This window comes from Sinocyclocheilus rhinocerous, unplaced genomic scaffold, assembly GCF_001515625.1.
Source record: "Sinocyclocheilus rhinocerous isolate Xijiao unplaced genomic scaffold, SAMN03320098_v1.1 scaffold1721, whole genome shotgun sequence".
Taxonomy (NCBI): Eukaryota; Metazoa; Chordata; class Actinopteri; order Cypriniformes; family Cyprinidae; genus Sinocyclocheilus; species Sinocyclocheilus rhinocerous.
Genome location: NW_015666162.1, coordinates 113,916 through 134,843, shown reverse-complemented (window position 1 = coordinate 134,843; position 20,928 = coordinate 113,916). Strand labels below are relative to the sequence as shown.

The following is a 20,928-nucleotide window of genomic DNA, read 5'->3' as shown; positions in this document are numbered from 1 at the left end:
TGTATTTATATATACATAATAAATAAACACAGTACACACACATATACTATGCGAGCAAAAACCTTTATTTGGATGCGATTAAATTGTTTGACAGCACTAATATATATATATATATATACATTACAAAAAAAATACAAAAATATATATAATAAATTCCATTAATTAATGATAAAAAATTACAAATCTTAATACAAAGTGTGTGTGTGTGTGTGTAAATATATATTATATTATTATTATTATTAAATTCATCCATTTAAATAAATTTTTAGTTGACTAGTCCTAAAAATTCTGAAATAACACAAGTGGAAGTATGTGAATATCATCTCCAAAAATGTGAAATCAAAATGATCTTATTTAAGAAAAGTCCCCTTCCTTTGAATACCTTTGCATTGGAGCTCAGGTTGTTGTGGTGTTTTCTAGACCATAGGAGGGTTCGTCAGCACTCTCACTGAGATGGGCTTCAGTGAGGATCAGATACAGGCGGCGATGCAGGCAGGATTCTTCTCTGTACCAGAAGCAGCTGAATGGTAAATGTTTTTATGGATGAAAATAATGAAATAAGCTTTTATCCCAAGAGAAAAAAGTGTGACCGGTTATGTAATAGCTTAGGCTAGTCATAAACCTGTCTTGTTATATGCAATGGCTTTAGGGAATATTGAAAGTGTTGTTATTAGACAGCATTGTTCATGATTAAGCACCAGCCCTCTCATTCTCACATTTGCGCTGAAGGCTTTTGCAGGGTGGGAGTCCACGGCATAAACTAGTCAAGCAGCCTTCAGGTCCTTTAGAGACGGCATTTTCTGCATTTAACCCTCCCAAAGATGCTCTCTGCTCCAACAACAACTCACAGTCTGACGAAACAGGTACAAACAGCACAGTTTCAATTACTCATTTGTATGACACAAACAGACTTCTTTCAATAGAGTGTCAACATTCTTCTGGGAAGGAAAATGTGATTTACTGTGCAAATAAACTCGCGTGTGACTCACAGGTCATGTGATTTTGTGCTTAGTGTGCTGCAGATCATTAGCAGTACTTTAATACTGGAATCTGAAATGTTATTTAATACAGAGGAATTTTCTGCTTTTAGGTCCTTCATTGGTCTTGGCACCACCTTCTGTGAACGCTCCCACAGCAAAAGAGCATCCACCCCTGGAAACACGGATCAAGCAGGATAAGAGTAATTTCCACGAGCAGCAGAGGCAGCGAGTGGCCCAAGAGGCGCGGGCAGAAAAGAGACAGAAGAAGCAGGTGAATCAGTGAAAGGGTTCATGTTCTTACAATAAAGCTCTATAAGCAAGGGTTGCTTCTCTCAAAAATGAATCCACTCACGCCCACGTCATTTCATGATTTCTTCTGTGGAACACAAAATCTGTTCTTTTAAATACAACAAAATTGGTGACCAATGGCTGTTTAAAAAGGTTGTTTAAAATATTAGTAATTATTTTTAAATTATTTTTTAAAAAAAGGAAAAAGTTTTTTTTTCTTTTTTGTGCTATTAAAAGACAATTGTATAGCGATAGAATTTATATTAAAAGACTGTAGACAGAAGAGTAAATACTTTAAAACATAATTAATAAATTTGATAGCTCTCTTTAAATTTTTTTAGTACCGACTTGGTACCGAAATACCAGGTCTTTTGACAACACTACTCTGTACATAGTAAAATAATAATAATAATAATATGCTTATTATTTTAATGTGTATTATTTTAATTTATTTTATTGTTATTTTAATTTAATTAATATATGTACATGTATAATAATGTTATATTTATAGATATATACATGATAGATATTATTTTAAGTGTGTGTGTATATATATATATATAGACAATAATATCGCTTATCGCAATTATTTCTGGGGCGATATATTGCACAACAAAAAGTTGTTATCGTGACAGGCCTAGTTACGAGTGGAACCCGTCTTGGAAAACCTCTGTATGACCCTGGCCACTGTACTGCAACTCAGTTTAAGGGTGTTACAGATCTTCTTATAGCCTAGGCCATCTTTGTGGAGAGCAACAATTCTAATTCTCAAATCCTCAGAGAGTTCTTTGCCATGAGGTGCCATGTTGAACATCCAGTGGTCAGTATGAGAGAATTGTACTCAAAGCAGCAAATTTTAACTGCTCTAATACAAGATACACAAATATGTATGGTCCTGTCAAGCAGACAAAAACATTAACATGATGAATAGGACACGTGGCTTTGCATGGTTAAACGACATACAGCTGTTATCACTTAGGGTGTACTCACTTTTGTTGCCAGCTATTTTGACAATAATGGCTGTATGTTGAGTTATTTTCAGAGGACAGTAAATCTGTTTTAGTATATCTTCTCAAGGGACAATACTATTGAAGTTTCATTTCAATAGTATTGTCCCTTGAGAAGATCTACAAAAATGGTTGCTGAAAAGTGAGGGGTGTACTCACTTTTGTGAGATACTGTACATATAATATATTTTATCATTTTATATATTTTAAAATATAAATATTACATTTTAAAATATATATCTGTGTTTTTGCTCCATCAACTGTCACAGTTTCATGCTCTAAAAGATCATTTTTGGTTCCCAGTTCAGTAACGGTTTGTCCTTTGATCAGGAGCGTGAGTTGGTATTGAAGAGGATAGCAGAGGACCGGCGCAGTCAGCAGGAGAAGACCCAAAACGAAGCCACGGCCGAGACCTCTCCATCCAGTGGACAGGGACAGAGACTGGGTGGACGTGTGGAGACCAGCTTGGACAACCACTGCATCCTTATGGTGCAAGATCACATCTTTTTTCCACTGCTTTCTAACAACTGCTGTTAGCGTTATTTCGCATGAAGTCAAACCTGTCTGTTTTGTTTGTGTCTGTTATAGATTCGTCTTCCATCTGGGGAATCAATGCGTGAGCGCTTTCCTGCAGACACTCCCTTAAGTCACGTCGTCGAATACATTGCCGGCCGCCACCCTTCACTACCCGCTTTTTCCCTCCTGCAAGGGTTTCCTCGAAAGCGCTTTGGGGAAGCTGAGCTAACCTGCTCCCTCCGGTCTCTGGGGCTGACTCCCAACGCTGCACTTTGCATACAGACCACACCCCCAGAAACGCCTCAGGACCCGCCTAGTCCAGCGTCCCGATTGGCTGTTGTAGGGCAGGAGGAGGCGGAGCCTGAGCCACTGGAAGAGCCGGTGGCACCACCGAATGAGCAACCCCAAGTGGAGGCCAGAGCTTTAGAGGAACTGGAGATACCTCCACCTCTGCCCCATCAGCTGTGGGAGGAAGCAGTGGGGTATGCTGGGATTCCTGGGGTCGGACCTCCGCTGTCAGGACCCTCTCACTACTGGGGTGAGATTTACTTTTACTAATTTGTGAATGCACTACACAGTTATTTTAGTATTTTTTTCTATACTTGTTTTCTAGTTATTAATATTTTGAATGTAATATTTTGAGTGCTGCAGCCGTGACTGCAAAACGTCCAAGTATCGTCAATTTATATTTACCACACCCATAAATTGAAAAATTCCATTATAAAAACCCATAGGAAAATCTTGTGGGAATCCAGTGGCAGATTTGACTGTCAAGACTGCAGCACTCTATTGACTTTTATTTTTATATTTTCAGTTTTAGCTTATTTTTAGTAATTTGTTATGTGCTTTTGTAATTTTTATTAGTTTTTTTTTTAAATATTGATTATTTAAAAAAAACAAATAATGATATATATATTACTTGAGGCTTAAAATGTAAGTTTATTTATTTTATAATTTATTTTTATTTCAGCGTTAGTTCCATTTTGTTTTTATTTATTTAGTTTTTTTGTTTTTTATGTTTTTATGTTTGTTTCAATAGTTTTAGTTTAACTTAATGATAAAAAATGATAAATTACCTATTGTTGCTTAATATTTAAGTTTATTTATTTATTTTAGTTATAATTTATTTTTATAACGGATTTAGTTCCATTATTACAAGTATTTAATCTAATATTTTATTATATTTTATTTTATTTTCAGCTTTACCTGAATTAACAAAAATGTTTTCAGTATTTTTAGTTTTAGTTAAAGGGGTCATCGGATGTGACTTGCACTTTTACAAGCTGTTTGAACTGAAAAGTGTGTTGTCAGTGTGTGTACACAACCACCCTATAATGATAAAGATCCACCCAGTGTTTTTTTTAATCTCGTTAAATCATTTCCCCTTTCTCAAATCGAGCCGATCTCAGATGCCTGTCTGTGTGACATCACACAGACAGGCCCCTCCCACGATAGTCTGATTGACAGTAGCGTTTCAGCACAGACTGGACTGGCGTCTTACCTTAGACCCGCTCTGAGTGAGCTGTCATCAGTCCGCCATTGTTTCACCGCCGGAGCAGATGTAGACAAGAATGTCTCCTAAGCGATTGAAGTGTTTTGTTGTTGGATGTAATAATGAACATAGCAGTCGTCATTTACTCCCGACATCTGAGCCGCTGAAGACGCAGTGGATTACGTTTGTTTGTGAAGGGAATGCGCCCCCGATCTGCCTAAATGCGTCTATCTTTGCGCGAATCATTTGTGATCCAGCTTCACCTCCAGAAGAAGTGAGTGTAAGGTTTTTAGAATGAATCTTTGCAAATCGCCTTTCCTAATAATGTGCTAGTTAGCGAGTTTAACGATGAATGCAGCTAAAGTTTACCGTTTTTCAGAGAGCGGCTCAGAAGAGAGGGGCAGGGTCAGCAGAGCTCATTTGCATTTAAAGCGGCATGCAAGGAAACAGCTCGCTATGAACAGAGCTGTTTTTGACAGGGTAAAAACGGTGTTGTTTTACACTACCATTGAGAAATTTTAACCAAACTATGTTACAGACTTTTCATTAAGACCCTAAAGAATCATATCAACGTGTGGAAAATGGGCATCCGATGACCCCTTTAACGATAGTAATCCCTGCTCTTCACGAACTTTACTTCAATGCAAGTAATATTGTGTTATTACACTTTTGCTTCTGACAGGACGAGGCCATAAACTGGTGCAAGGTGAAGCAGAAAATGAAGAACATTTGGAAAATGAGGAGCAACCAGAAGAAGTAGTTGTACCTCCATTTAATCTCAATGGTATATAACGGTTTACTTTCACAATAGTTTTTGACTGGGTGTTGTTATATGGTTGCTAGGGTGTTCTAGGCATTTGCTAGTTTGTTCTGGGTGGTTTATAGATGGCTGCCCAGGTAAAAAGAGTCCAAAGTCTCTATGGTATTCTGGACTCTAGTTATGGCTCAGGTACCTCCTCCTTCCCCTCTAAATCTGTGAGATTTTTCCAAACTTTTTTATTGTTTGCCAGGCAAAAATATGGCTGATTGCTTAGAAAAGTTATAGCCACATCATTTTGAGGTACTATTCATGTTTCAGCACAATTGCAGGAAGAGTTGAGTGCTGAAGTTTAATACTTGAGGTTTGAGGTTTGCTTAAGTATGAGCATTAATAATAGTGATGCTTGCATTAGTCAGCACCATTAATAATGAATAAGATGTGTGTGAAAATTAATTTCTCATTTCTCAGTAATTAAATCATCACAATTAACATAATAATTAGAATTGGCTTGATTACAGTCAACTCCGATCTGGATGAAACTCCAAAAACCGTCAAAGATAAAACGAGCACTTCAGGCCACGATCAGAGGGAATTCCTGATGAGACTGTAAACAAAAGATGTTGATATCTGTTAGTCTGGAACGGACTAAAAAGCCGCTGCTTTTTGGACTCAACTGAATCAGAAAAGGCCATAATCTCATAAAGGAGGACTGGAATGGTAATGAATGGACAGTCTGCCAACATTCCTTCAAGGGCTTTAATCACAGAGAATCCTTCAGAACATTCAAGAACTGGAGCTTTATCTGCTCTCACTGTTCATGATTCTGCAAAAGCTTTGTCTATGAAATAAATGGAACTGCATGCATGACTAAAAAATTAGATCATATAGATGCAGTCTCATCCCAACTTTGGTTCCCAGAACGTTCTGGGAATGTTAGTTTTTGATTGTTTAAAAAAAAAAACTAAAAAGAACATTCCTGGAACGTTAAAGCTAACATTAGGGGAAAGTTTTGTGTTCTCTGAGATGTAACTGATCGTATAGCGTAGTTTATTGATCTTCAGCTATCACAGAATTGCTACCTTTGGACTGCTGTGCTCAGGTCAGTCTGAATCATAGATCTTTGTTCAGTAACCTTGAGTTTTTAGGTCTTTTAAGTCACGTTAGCGAGTGACCAAAGTGTGAGAAACTCGGGGAAGTCCATAGTGGGTAAGAGGTTAGAGAAGTCTGTTCTCTCGTGTGCTATAACTGCATATGTTCCATAAACCGGCTCTTTTCACTGGAAGTTTAATGCGAGGATTTCAGACACGCTGGGAATGAAAGCAGCTGACAGCTTTGGACAACGTTTTAAGATGCTGTGAAGACGATCATATGTTAATTTGCACACGTGAGACACGCAGGAATTAACTGCAGCTGGATTGGTTTAGCAGGCAGGCCTGTGAACATGCTAATATATGGTAATTAGCTTAATATGCAGTTAGTTCCAGTGCAACTGTTTTGATATTGAGGCTGTGTAATTGAATGCTTGGTTAATTTGGTAGTAGCAAGATGCAATTTGTTTAATTTGTTTGCTTGATGTGCTTATGGATCATGCAAGTAAATTGTTGTAAACTGCTCTTTAAAATGTCTAGTTTTTTTAAGATACATCCCCTCAGTAATGAAAAACCTGGAAATATCAGGGAATTTTAAAATTGAGATTTCCAGGCCTGGAATAGTTACTGAAATGAATACAATCTTCAAGGTTTATAGAATTTTTTTGTATAATTTTTGCAATCTTAAAAAGTGATATACACACACACATGCTGTATATATATATACATTTGCTATTTGCTAATTTTTTTAAATAAAAATCTAAATAATCAATACAATTTATAGATAATCTCCCTCTCACTCTGACAGAACTGCCACGGTTGCCCTTCTTCCTGGAGAACAGGGGAAGAGCAGGACTGGAGCCGAGACATCACTGGCCGGAGCAGGGCAACAGACTCAGGTAGGACGATTTCTAAAGGGCCTGAAGGGTGTGAAATTAAGGGCTAATTAGTGAGAGCTTTATAAAAAGATCACCGTTCAGCATGTCAATAAATGTAAGAAAGAAAAACCTTTTGCAATTAAGCATGACATCATTACAGTGACATCACTGCTTTCAGTTGTTTTGGTTTCTCAATTTTGATCGATTTGTTTCCTAAATAAAATGTTAGATATGTTTGCCTTAGCATTTGGAAAACTTAAGCAGTGTACGTTGTCCTTAAAGGGATAGTTCACCCAAAAATGACAATTTACTCATCCTCATGTTGTTTCAAATCTGCTTGACTCTCTTTCTGCTGAACAACACAAAAGAAGATATTTTTCAGTGGGGCCCAAAACCGCTTGATGATAGTAAATGATGACAGCATTTAAATTTTTGAGTGGACTGTCCCTTTAAGTGACTACAATTGGTTGTGTGTTGAAGGGGGGCGGAGCCTGATGACCCAGCAGACCCTGAGGAAGGCCGTGCGTTGCGTGGAGCTGCGGGTCAAGCAGCGGTAGAGCGTTTACAGCGAGCCGCCCATCACGACGAGCAGCCGTCACCACACGGGCATCCCTCGCCCCCCAAAAAAGCCTTCAAGACCCCCCGCGTGCCCCCTCTCTGCTCGATGGCCACCAGGGCCACCGTTTCCCTCATGACAGGTCAGAAAGAGACCGCCTAATGTTGTTTGCTGATTACATGAGTGCTCAGGACAAGAGTTTGACCATAATCTTGCTCTTTCAGCTCCCAGCATGCAGTACAGCAGCAGCCTGGCGTGTTTGACTCCAGAGCTGGCCGAACTCTTGTTGGCTCATATGGCACGTGAACGTCTCCTCCGACCGCGTACGCTGGAGCTGTTCTTTGGCTGCCCGCTGCAAAAGTTCGTCCTAAACTGCTACCCGTATACCACCAATGAGCTGCTGCGGCAACTGAGGGCGTTTTCCTGCCTCAAACATCTCAGCTTTGTCAACTCTCCACTCATCACAGGTGTGAGATTTTTCACCAGAACTGTCAAGAAATGTATTTATTTATTTGTTAGGACTATTATATGTGTATATATAGCCCAAATAAGTAGCCCAAAATTCTCATTACTGTAACATAAAAAAAAAAAATGTTTTATTACTGTAATGTTAAAAATATATTAAATGGCTATATAATAAATAACAAAGGAAAATTAGGTTTTAATATTTATTTAAAAAATACTATATAATTTAATAATTTATTATTATTATTATTGCTAAGTAAAATAATGTTTAATAATATGAAATATGAATATGATACAATTAACAATACATCTTAGTACATTCCTTATAGCAGTGGTTCTCAATTCCAGTCCTCGCGTACCACCGCTCTGCATATTTAGCATGTCTCTCTTATTTAACATACCTGATTCAGATAACCAGCTCCATGATTGACAGGGTCCCTACACAGTGTTCACTGCTCCCTACTCTCTGAGCAGGGGAAATCCGTTGAATTTTCTTGACTTCAGAACATTCATTCATGGATTTGCGCTGCACCACAGCCTGCAGCGTCTTCACACACAGACCAAACTTACTAGAGAATTGTAAAATGTGACATAATAAACCTCAGTAAATAAATCCAGTGTAAATTCACATCTCGCACACTTTAATGCCCTTTGAATGGAACACATACATTTATATTTCTATTTATTATTGGCTTGATTTGTTTGTACATGATTTGTAAAGCTGTGAAATCATCATTTGCGGTTTCATTTTGCAGACGCTGGTCTTTCTGTTTTGTCCAACCTCTCCAAACTTCAGCATCTCAACTTGTCGTCTTGTAGCAAACTAACAGACAGCTGTTTGCAGCATATCGCAGGTGAGACAGCGTGTCAGAAACCAGTCCATAAGTGATTATTATCATGAACAAGTGCATCATCTTATTTGTGGCTGATCTCAGGACTGCGCAGTCTGACGTTCCTGGCTCTGGACCAGACCAAAGTAAGCGATGCCGGTCTGCTGATGTATCTGCAGTCAGGTTCTCATGCGCTGTGTCAGCTCAGCCTCAATCATACGGCCATCACTGAGAGCACATTGAGAGCGCTGCCCACATGTGTACCACAGCTACGAATGCTCAGTATTAAACACACCAAGGTAATGTGTATACACAGAGATTTTTTTCAAAAGAATTTAAAATTGTATTTATATTTATTGTATTTTATTTATTTTTAAAAAGTTTTAATTGTTTTATTTTATTTATAGATAGAAATGTATAGAAATATAGGTTTTGCAGGTTCAATCCCAGTTTATTTTGGATTTACAGTACATGCCATTTATGGATGGGGTTATCTAACATAGATTATATCACAATAACAGACTAACAAAAAAATTATGCTCAAATAATGCTGCAGCATTCTGTAAAAGGTATGCAAAAAAATAAATAAGAAAATTAATTTAAAAAAAAATGAAAAAGAATTAAAGCAGCCAATGTGTATATAATATGGGAATTTCTGTCTATCCAAATGTATGGATTTATTTACCACCAATAAGTGACATATTCCATATTAATCTGATTTGTTAATGTAACCAGTTGTGATTTCAGTTTTTGTCATGTTGAGCAATATAAATTGTGACAGGACCTGTAATACTTCATCTAAAACTATTTTAATATTTTTTTCCAATTCTTGTAAAATCATTATACATGAATTTTTTTTATCATCAAAAGTCTGAGGTTGGCAATATTTATTTATTTTTAATTTGAAAGAAGTCTCTTCTGCTCACCAAAGCTGCATTTATTTGATCAAAAAAACAGTAATAATGTGAAATATGATTACAATTTAAAAGAACTGTTTTCTATTGCAATAGATTTTAAAATGTAATTTATCTCCAGATTACTCCAGTCAATCATTCTAATTTGTTGCTTTTGGAAACATTTATTATTATTATCAATGTTGAAATCAGTTATGCTGCTTAATATTTTTGTGGAAACTGATTTTTTTCTCTCTGATTTTTTTTTTTTTTGAGAATAGAAAGTTCAAAAGAACAGCAATAGAAATCTTTACTGTCACTTTTGATCAATTTAGTATATCCTTATGAACAGTAGACTGCATTTGTCCCTTCAAACAAGCTCCAGTTAGCTTGCGCAGTCCGTCATGAAGCCGTTACAGGGCTTGTTTGTAAGGTTTATTTATTTTAGGCTGTGAGAGAATTCACTATACGTTTATCCTATATTTATTTTGCTTTTGTTTCCTTTTGCTATGAGGTGAGTGACGTGTCTGCACTCGCAGAGCTCCAAAACCTGCAGACGCTTCACCTGGACGGCACAGGTGTACAAGAAAATACTCTCCAGTGCCTAGCAACCCACCCCAGCCTATCAGCTCTCAGCCTGGCCGGCATACCGGTCGCCGACGGAAACCACACGCTGGAGATCATTTCAGGTGCAGCCAAATAGAACTATTTGTATTTATGGCTTTTTATGCATCATTTATGCATTATTTAATGCATGCATAAATGTTTTTTTGCGTAGGGATTAGTCAATCCTGTTTGGGGTTTTAGTGAAGTAAGATCATTTACTACTTTGTCTGATTTCTCCATGCAGGCCTAAGGCTTACCCAGCTCACCCTGCCTGGCAGACACTCTGTGACGGACAGTGGACTTTCGTTTCTCTCCAGACAGACTTTACTTTTAGAGCTCGACCTGACTGACTACACTCATCTCACCGACCACGGCATTACACAGCTTTCCAGCATGACCAGGTAGAGCTTTAGGTCCAAAAGTGTCCCATGTAGTAAATCAAATGAAAAAAGAAGCTGCTGTTCTGATTTAATTTGGTGTAATGCAACCATGCAAATCTTGTAATGCTGGAATAGGCTTACTTACGGTTATTTACGAAATCACTGGCCACATCCCAAATTGTTGTAGTCCATTGTTTCCCACGGTCATGAAAAACCTGGAAATATTAGAGAATTTCAAAAGTGTCTGGAAAAGGCATACTCAGCTCTTCCTTTAGCTAGAATTTACTCTTTACTTTATGAAATTAGTTTTAAAATTTCTTGTCCAGTCATTATTAACAGCTGGACAAGGCATGGAAATCATGGTAATTCTTTGGTCAGAAATTGTGGGAACCCTGATTTATGTGTATTGTGTAACAATCTATTCACACCAAGAGCAAATATGTGCCACAAACAAGACTTGAAAATCAATCCACTCTTGTAAACCTATTCACACTGTTCTTTTTTGTCAGCAAATATAGTGTTGTTGTTATTTTTTGTCCTGTTGATTGACTGTGTGATAAAACTCACAGACCAATAAGTTTCTTTTGTAGGTTTTCCAGCATTCTGATAAAAAAAGTGATTATATTGCAATATATCATGCTATTGCTATGTGACTGCTTTAAAGCAATTAAAATTTGCATTATCCTGCAGTTTTTTGTTTCGCTGTTGGTACGAGTAGACCTTTCGTTCATTCGCTTCATTAGAAGAGTTTTTAGAAATCTTCACATTTTACCAAAGATGGTAATGATGACCGGACCCTTTTTATTTGATAGGCTGTGACACTGAAGACTGGAGTAATGGCTGCTGAAAATTCATCACAGAAATAAATTATATTTTGAAATATATTAACATAGAAAACAGTTATACTAATTTGTAATAATATTTCACAATATTACAGTTTTTATTTTGTTTTTTTTTTCATTAAATAAAACTAGCCTTGGTGAGCATAAGAGAGTTTTATATAATACAATTCTTTTTATATATAACACACACACACACATATATATACAGTATATGATGAATATTCATGGATTCAGCATACATGTTTGTTTTTTGTTTTGTAGGTGATGGGTTTGGCCAGTACACAGGTGGGCGATACGGTGATCAGACGAGGTCTAGTTCACTGTCCTCAGCTGCTGAAACTCAACCTCAGCAGAACCAGAATCACAGATCAGGGTATGTTGTGCAGTGTTATTCCCTCCACGATCATTTTCTAGTAAAGAAACGTCTCTAACATGCTGAATTTTATTCCTCAGGTCTGAAGTTCCTGTGCCGTATGCAGCTGAGTCAAGTAAACCTGGATGGCACAGGTGTAACTCTTGTTGGCATTGCTAACCTGATCTCCGCCTGCCCTCATCTGACCAGCGTACGAGCCAGCCAAACCCGCGCCATACCTCCAGACCAACAGTCTGACGATGACGGCGATAACGAGAATGGCAACAACGCCACACGATCCTAGATGTCTGTGTGTATTCTTCAAACACGGCCATAGTACCCTTCAGCTGTTTCTCAGAGCTTCCTTTTTCCATAAGTAGCACTACAATCTCACTTGGGTTCGACAATCAAGTTGAAATACTTATTTGAATGTGGTTACACAGCGTAATGAACAAAAAGTTCATATTTAATCTGAGTTTTGTCTGGAACTTTAAACGTGCCATGTATATGCACACTTCAAATTTATATTTTCTGTGGACATTTTGCATTTTTTGTAAAATAAAATTAATTAAATATCATTTAAAAATACTGATGACTTGTAATACAGTATAAAAAAAACAGAAGGCGTCATAATTTAGTAATAATGATGCTCAAATATTGCTAATCAACACTTTGCATGACAGATGTAGAAGTATTTGAATCTTTTACATTGTGTATTGCGGATTTGTGCATGAACATGAACATTAAAAAATAGGTGTTAAAGGGGTCGTACGATGTGATTTCAAATTTTCCTTTCTCTTTGGAGTGTTACAAGCTTGTTCGTGAATAGATAAGATCCCTAAAGTTGCAAAGACTAAAGTCTCAAACCCAAAGAGATATTCTTTATAAAAGTTAAGACTGGTCCACACCCTCCTAAAACACCTCGTTTAAACACGCCCCCACATACCTACGTCACTGTGTGGGAAGATTTGCATAACGCCGCCCAAATGTTTATGCAAAGAAAATTCTCGCTAAAGTATTGTTGCTGCCGCCGCCATGTTGTGGAGACGCTGTGTGTTTCATTGCGAAATTTTTTTTACCTTAAACCGCAAAAACACATTTCATTACACCAAATACACAAAATAATGTTATTTTTTTTAATAACGTCATATGACCCCTTAAATGAATGAGATATATTTTATGTGGATATATTTTGGATAAATGCATCTGAATGACTGACTGAAGTGGAAAGTCATTTTGGACTGTAAGTTGGCATTTACGTGTTTCATTTAAGTAAATGCCAAAGTCAGTGTCATTTTGCTGGCATGTTACTGAATCTAGCAGAAGTTTTACTCCTACATGTATATTCATGTTGGATGTAAGTTTATTAGTATATCTGATTTTTTTTTTTAACTAGAGGATTTATTAGTCTACTGGCATTAACTGGATCCAGGTTTACACTAACATGCATCTGTCCTTAACTTACACAGTTTTTCATATGATATGATAAAGTTATGAATTGTGAAACACCAAACAAATGAATAGCATCATCACATTGGCGTTCGACTGTTTCTGTATGCATTAGTGTTGTACCTTTAAGCGTGTAAATGCAATAACATTTAAAAATACAAAAACATAAAGGTCTCAACCATATCTGGAAAACAGGTCTCTGTTGAAAAATTGTCAAGTTCTAAATTCTAAACATACCTTGAATGCGCGGTGCTGTTCTGTCTTGATCTGGCTCAAGGGACTCAAGAGAAACCGTCAAATGCATTCTTGTTGCCAACAGTTGTCTAGTCTAAATTGAAATGAGACACAAAACCCTGTTTTTTACATTCAGAACTCTGGAGCCAGTCAATGGTCCATCATGAACATGGTAGCATCTTATTCATGTTTATTTAAAATGCCATGAATTTTCAACGTGTATGTCCCTACAACCCAAAATAGGTATTTCACTGTTAACCCAGTGAATGCCATTTTAGAAAATGTTAGTTCTCAATGTGCAAGTATACAAAAAATATACACAAGTCATTAAGGAAGTTTACTAACATAAATTCACGAATCCACCTCTTGTGTATGATTATATGACACAGATCGTATTAGATGCATGTTATACAGTAAATTCATTCAGTCTGCTCCACATTTGTACAGTTTATTTTGCTGCTAACTAGGATGGTCTAAAACTATTTTATACTTTAGGTTTACAGCGTTAATAAAAGCTACATTTTGCAATTGTTACTTTTGTCTTTTCGTTGCTTTTTTTAAAGCTATAATTTGTATTTATATATTAACAATTTTGTATATAATAATGAAACATTTTTTGATAACATTTACATTAGTGTTAAAGTTACAGTATTGCACAACTAAACAGTAATAATAACAACATGTAGGCCTACTTAAATGTAATTATTTTATGGAGTTACTTTTGTAAAGAGTTCGTTTCTTCATCAGAACAGATTTGGAGAAATTTAGCATTATGCCAATTGCTGTGAATGGGTGCCGTCAGAATGAGGGTCCAGACAGCTGATAAAAACATCACAAAAATCCACAAGTAATCCACATGACTCTATCCACACATTTAATGTCTGTTAAATGAAAATTTGCATGTTTGTAATAAACAAATCCATCATTAAGGTGTTTTAACGTTAACCTGTCGCTTCTGGCCAAAATACCAGTCCATAATCCATAATGAAGCTTCCTCCAGAGAAAAAGCCAGTCTCCTATTTTTCCTCTCACATCAAAAGTTTTCATATTTTAGCCAGAAGCAATGCTGGCTTTTCACTTCTTAAGATGTTAATTGATGGACTGGAGTCGTGTGGATTACTGTGATGTTTTTATCAGCTGTTTGGACTCTCATTCTGACGGCACCCATTCACTGCAGATGATCCATTGTAATGTGATGTAAACGCTACATTTCTCCAAATCTGTTCTGATGAAGAAACAAACTCATCTACATCTTGCAAATTTTCAGAATTTCATTTTACACAATTCTTGTGCGATCCCTGTTGAAGACCCCTGATTTGAAATATGCATTTGTTACATTCACAAAACTATATTTACATTAAAAACTACAAGAATAACATGTATAAAAACTATTACTGCTGTGTTTTTAACAGGCTGTCAAAGGACAAGGGTGTGAACTTGTAGCCGGATCCCTCGTAAAACTTGTTCTGAAATTCAACCCTGAAAACAAACACATGAAAATGTCACTTTACCTACATTCATATCACTTTGTGCTATTTTTTTTAATCATATTTAAACATGCTTTGTAAACCGATCAAACACTTGTTGTGGTTAACAGTACATATACTGAACCTCACGATAAACTCACACTATTAATGCTAAATTTGGACACACCTCAAGTACAGAGACATTAGACCTTTGGGCCAGATATATGTAAACTTTAATAGATTGAAAATAGACAGACAAACATGTCCCATGTCAAAGGTCAGGAACAAGTCAAATACCTTGACTAACATGCAGCTTACAAGTGCAAGGTTGTTATATGCATGATAACTCTCATAACTTCTTTGTTAAAAGAATTAAAGTGAAGTCTCATACTCGTTGCTTATGAATTATGTGTTTGTTCTTACCAGTGTAGTCGTAAAGCGTGCAGAAAGGCAGACAGGCCCTCCATAATCAGAAGAACAGTCACGGTGAGAACAGCGAAAGCAGCAAACAGCACTACCAGCATGAGTGAACCCATACCAGAGGAGATCTTCAGGCCCACCTGGAGAACCATCCTCCAAAGCACCTCCGACAGCTCTGCAGACGATATGGCCTATAATTAACCTCATTTCATTTCACTCTGTCAGTGTGTGTTTTTTAAAGGGATAGTTCACCCAGTTTATATTCTGTCATTTACTCACTCTCAAGTCATTCTTAAAGGTGCTGTATGTAAGTTTTTGACTCTACTAAAGCATAAAAATACCATATGTTTGCAGATATTTTAGAAACATGCTAAGTTAACACTTGTTTATCTGAAAAACAATGCTAGTCAGTTATTCTCCTTTGAAAATGTGCGTTCCGGGCCGGAATGTCGGTCTCTGTTTTGGTTTGTGAAACCCGCCCACTGCCAGTTTACCCAATTGTATTTCGGGACCCTGGGTTGCCAGTTGGCGGAAAACACAGCGTATTTCATTTCATTCATCGTCAAGTGCGCTCGTTCCTGTTGGTGTCGTCAATCTGGCAACCTGCGTGTGCGTCAAGTCTGAGGAGGAGGGGCCGGGTGAAAAAAACCCTCTCCAATATTTAGAATTTGGACTGCAATACCTAGTTCAACCACTCGGTGTCAATCCTACATACAGCACCTTTAACAATAACAAAAAAAATTGGGTTGTGTGAAGAGCAGACTGAAATTTAAACTGTTGTTCACTGAAAATCTACAAAATATGTACTTTTGTGTTGCACAGTACAAAGAAAAATCATTCACATTTAGAAACAACATGAGGGTTGGTATGAAATAATGATATTACTAGTGCTGTCAAACGATTAATCGCGATTAATCGCATCCAAAATAAAAGTTTTTGTTTACATAATATATGTGTGTGTACTGTGTACATTTATTATGCACATATAAAGACACACACACACAGCATATATTTGGAAAATATTGACATGCATTTACGTGTATATATTTATATTCATATAAATTATATATAAATATATTTAATATATAAACGTAACATATTGTTCTTAAATATATACATTCATGTGTGTGTAATTATATATATACATAATAAATATACAGTACACACACACATACTATGTAAACAACAACTTTTATTTTGGATGCGATTAATCGTTTGTCAGCACTAGATATTACTGATAATTTGAGGTGAACTATTCCTTTAGCATGTTTACTGACATAAATTATACTAATAAGCTCTATAACTAAAGGTTCTTTTAAAAATCATTCTGATTTGCTGCTCAATTATTAATTATGGTTATTATTAATATTAATGCTGAAAACAGTTTTTGCTGCTTTGATATTTTTGTGGAAACCGTGACATTTTTTTCAGGATTCTTTGATGAATATAATAAATAAAAATAAAATAAATTTATTTGAAAAATATTTTGTAACATTATAATTGTCACTTTTGATCAATTTAATACATCCATGCTGAATTAAAGTATTCATTTCTTTTTAATAAAAAAAAAATATTACTTGTCCTAAAATTTCCACAAAAATATTAAGCCGCTGTTTAACATCAACATTGATGATGATAAGAAATATTCATTGAGCACCAAATCAGCATTCAGAATGACTGAATAGATTGCTTTTTAAATTATATTAAAATGGAAAACAGCAAAAAGTTATTTTAAATTGTAATAATATTTCACAATATTACTGTTTTTACTGTATTTAATCAAATGAATGCAGAGCATTTCTTGCAGATTACTTTTAAAAACATTAAAATAATAATAATAATTATTATTATTCCAAACTTATGACCAATAGTGTATTTTCAGAACTAAATTCTGAAAAGCACTTAGCCATGTATTCCATTAATATGCTAAAAACTAGGGAAGGTTAAAAAAAAAAAAAAAATGTAAAACACGTTCTGGTGTTCTTGATCATTGTATGTGTCCTCATAAACTGCACACCTTCATTTACTCATAAATCATTTCACTGTTGATACAATCAGTCACTCAGACACAAATGAAAACATAAAGAACACAGATAATAAATCAGAAGCCGTTACTCTCTGTACTGATCGTGCAGTTTGTTTTATTACTGTGCAAGTACTGCGACAGGACAAACCTGCGTGAGCCAGACTGAGCGCCCAGAGCCGAAGATACGAGGTCGTGTTGGAGATGCAGCCCAGGCAGAACTCGATTGTGTGGATGGCCTGATACACAAAGATGTCACCCATACTTACCTGAAGAAGAAAACAGATGAAATGATCTTTCCTCTTTGGTTGTACGGCATAGTTAAAGATATTTGAGCATTTTGTATGTTTGCATATTATGTTGTATTTAAGACATAAAGTAACAGTATTCAGTAGGTTTTAAACAACATCCTACCATATACCAAAAGCTTACCATCTCATCCTTCTGATGTTGTGAGTAGGAAGAGCGTGTATCTGTTCCATGCTGATCATTCAGATTGTTCCTGAACACCTGTGTAGAGACCTTATTAGTCACAATCACTTATATGAAAATATTATTACACAAAATATATATTAAACATATTATGTTTTATATACAATTCACATTCTAAATATGGTGCCACTTTGAAAATGTAAAAAAAAACAAAAACCTGTTTTTTCAAATGTAAGGATTTAATTTGCATTTAAAATGTGCATAATTTCATTAATAATAAAAATATATTTCCATGTTGAAACCAGTGCCATTTTAGTATCATTGAGATACTATTATAGTTTTGTTCATATTTTGAATTAGTTTTTATTTTTATAATTTTTGTTTTTATTATAATTATTATATATAATTATAATTATTTCATTATTATCATTGTTTCCCTTTTCATTTCATTATATATTTTAGTTAGTTGTGGTTATTTTGTTGTGTGTTTTTGTCAGTTTTATTAGTTAATATACAGTTTTGTTTTTTTTCAGTTTTAGTTTTAGGTATTTTAGTACATCAAGTTAAACTGAATGAAAATGAGAAATACTGCCTTGGCAATTAGCTGAATATTTTAGCTTTGTATATTTTTTTTATTTCAGTGATTTTTTTTTTTTTTTCAAATGATGAAAGTTTTGTATAGTTTTAGTTTTATTGAACTATACTAACCCTGGTTGAAACAAGCATTTACTGTTCTTGGGACAGTGTTGTTCTGCTCTGCTCACCCACCTGGTGTCTGGTCTTCATGCGGGTCCTGTAGATGAGGAAGGGTTTGACCAGGAGCAGCACAGGAACCATGAGCACCGCCGTCAAAACCAAGAAGATCTGAACCCCTTTCTGTAGAGCATTACAGCATCGGTCATGATCTGAAACACTGAGTACTTCAGTGATGAAAAGCCAGGAGTAAAGAACAGCTTTTAGAGGAGCATGAATCCAAACCTGTCCTCTGTAGAGAAGCACATGTTCAGACTGGTAATCAAACAGCATCATGTTGATGAAGAGCAGCAGAATGCTGGGAGCCGTTTCAGAGCGTAGAGTGATGCACCATTTATAGAGGATGAGGAAGATCAGGTATCCGAAGAGAGACAGCATGAAGATCAGCTGTGGAACAAACTGAAGGAAAATGTCCTGGAATTTTCGGAAATGTCTGAACGAGGCAACGAGAAAAGCAAAATGTCACAGATTTCTGAACAATGATGACCACAAGGGTTAAGAACTTCAATTAATCATAATTTATCTGGACTTTGTGAAGAGATGGTACTTTTAAAACGATCAACTATACCTTGTAATCATAATAACCTCTACTATCTAATTCAATAAAAAAACTGAAGTTGCTGCTTTCAATTTTTTGTCAAATTGCTCATTTCAACTTTTTATTTTTTTATTTTGTTGAGCTGAATCTCGTATAAATTAAAAAGTGCAGTTGAAATTGGTTACATTATTTTAATGAGTTAAACTAAAGGAAAAACATATGTTGCCATGACTTATATAATGTTTTACAGTGTAGATTTATGTACAAGTAGCATCTCATTTTTCTACTTTAGACAAAAGCCTACATTATTACATCATAAAATTTCAGTATAACAACTTATGTCCTTAAAGAGGATTCATGTTTTTCATTAGCATTTGACAATCTAATTTATTTAAATTGATTTAAAAATGTATTTTGCCTTAATTTATAAGAGATCAAATACCCACACAAAGTTCACCAAACTCAGGGCGACTCCAAAGAGCATATGACTGACTCCCAATATGACCGACATCTTCATCTTGAAGGAGTTTAGAAAGGACAGCTTGTTTGATGCAATATTCCAAACCTAAAACAAAAATGTAAATCAATTCAAAATCTTTGTTGTGCAAATCCACACATTTATGAAGTTTGGAATAACGGCGACACTGAAGACTGGAGTAATGATGTTGAGAATTCAGCTTTGCCCCACAGGAATAAATTACATAAAAAATATATTCAAATAGAAAGCAGTCATTTTGCTTTAATTTATTTATTTATTTATGTATTTATTTATTTATTTATTATCATTATTATTATATTCACTTGCTGTTAAAAGTACTCCTCTATTTCCTTGCATATGTTGTGAACTTTAGGAACAAAAGTGATTCTTAAAGGGATAGTTCACCCAAAAATGAAAATTTGATGTTTATCTGCTTACCCCCAGGGCATCCAAGATGTAGGTGATTTGTTTCTTCAGTAGAACACATATGAAGATTTTTAACTCAACGTTGCAGTCTGTCAGTCATATAATGTCAGTGAATGGGAATCACAGCTTTGAGAGTCAAAAAAACACACAAACACGAAATGATCGGTCTGTGCAAGAAACTGAACAGTATTTATATCGTTTTTTTACCTCTGATTTTCACCGCATCCTGAACACGTTCAACAGCCGGCGCCTGACTTCTTCTTCTTGCTTTACGGCGGATCGCAGACTTATAAGTGCATTACCGCCACCTATCCACTATAAGTGGACCATTGACACTCCTAATTGAGATTGTAGATAGAGTGTCAATGGCCCATTTGAGATATAGATGGCGGTAATGCACTTATATGGGGTGCTGTGTGTACATTAATGAGGAAAAAAAAATTAACTTAAATGATTTTAGCAAATGGCTGCAATATAACAAAGAGTGAAAAATTTAAGGGGGTCTGAATACTTTCCGTACCCACTGTATATCAGAAAGGAAAAGAGCAAGCGACTACTTTAAAGTCTGCAGGTCTCCAGCATACGTACTGCCAAGGCCCGTGAGGATGAAACATGGGCCGAACACACCAGGAAGAGCCGAAGATGTTGAAGGACTTGGAGAAGCAGTCATTGTAAATCAGGCCAGTGTATATGGAGAACATTCCCATGAGCAGGATAATATAGCGTCCCCCGATCACGACATCTGTCAGCTGGGAGGAGAAAGACAATTATGTCTA

The 20,928-nt window shown here is 35.9% G+C and overlaps 1 protein-coding gene and 1 pseudogene across 1 annotated transcript in view; one reads left to right on the top strand and one right to left on the bottom strand.

Moving 5' to 3' along the window:
* Positions 1-12,773, top strand: part of LOC107731795 (uncharacterized) — a 14,536-nt pseudogene extending 1,763 nt beyond the window's left edge.
* Positions 12,774-14,847: 2,074 nt separating this feature from the next.
* LOC107731789 (V-type proton ATPase 116 kDa subunit a) overlaps positions 14,848-20,928 on the bottom strand; it is a 14,245-nt gene continuing 8,164 nt past the window's right edge. Inside the window, exons 14-20 of the mRNA XM_016542960.1 lie at positions 19,695-19,813; positions 18,936-19,143; positions 18,726-18,833; positions 17,958-18,035; positions 17,677-17,794; positions 15,506-15,677; positions 14,848-15,095 (exon numbers count right to left, since the gene is read on the bottom strand). Of these exons, the coding sequence (XP_016398446.1) occupies positions 15,008-15,095; positions 15,506-15,677; positions 17,677-17,794; positions 17,958-18,035; positions 18,726-18,833; positions 18,936-19,143; positions 19,695-19,813 (891 nt within the window). The 3' untranslated portion in view covers positions 14,848-15,007. The remainder of the gene's footprint in view (positions 15,096-15,505; positions 15,678-17,676; positions 17,795-17,957; positions 18,036-18,725; positions 18,834-18,935; positions 19,144-19,694; positions 19,814-20,928) is intronic.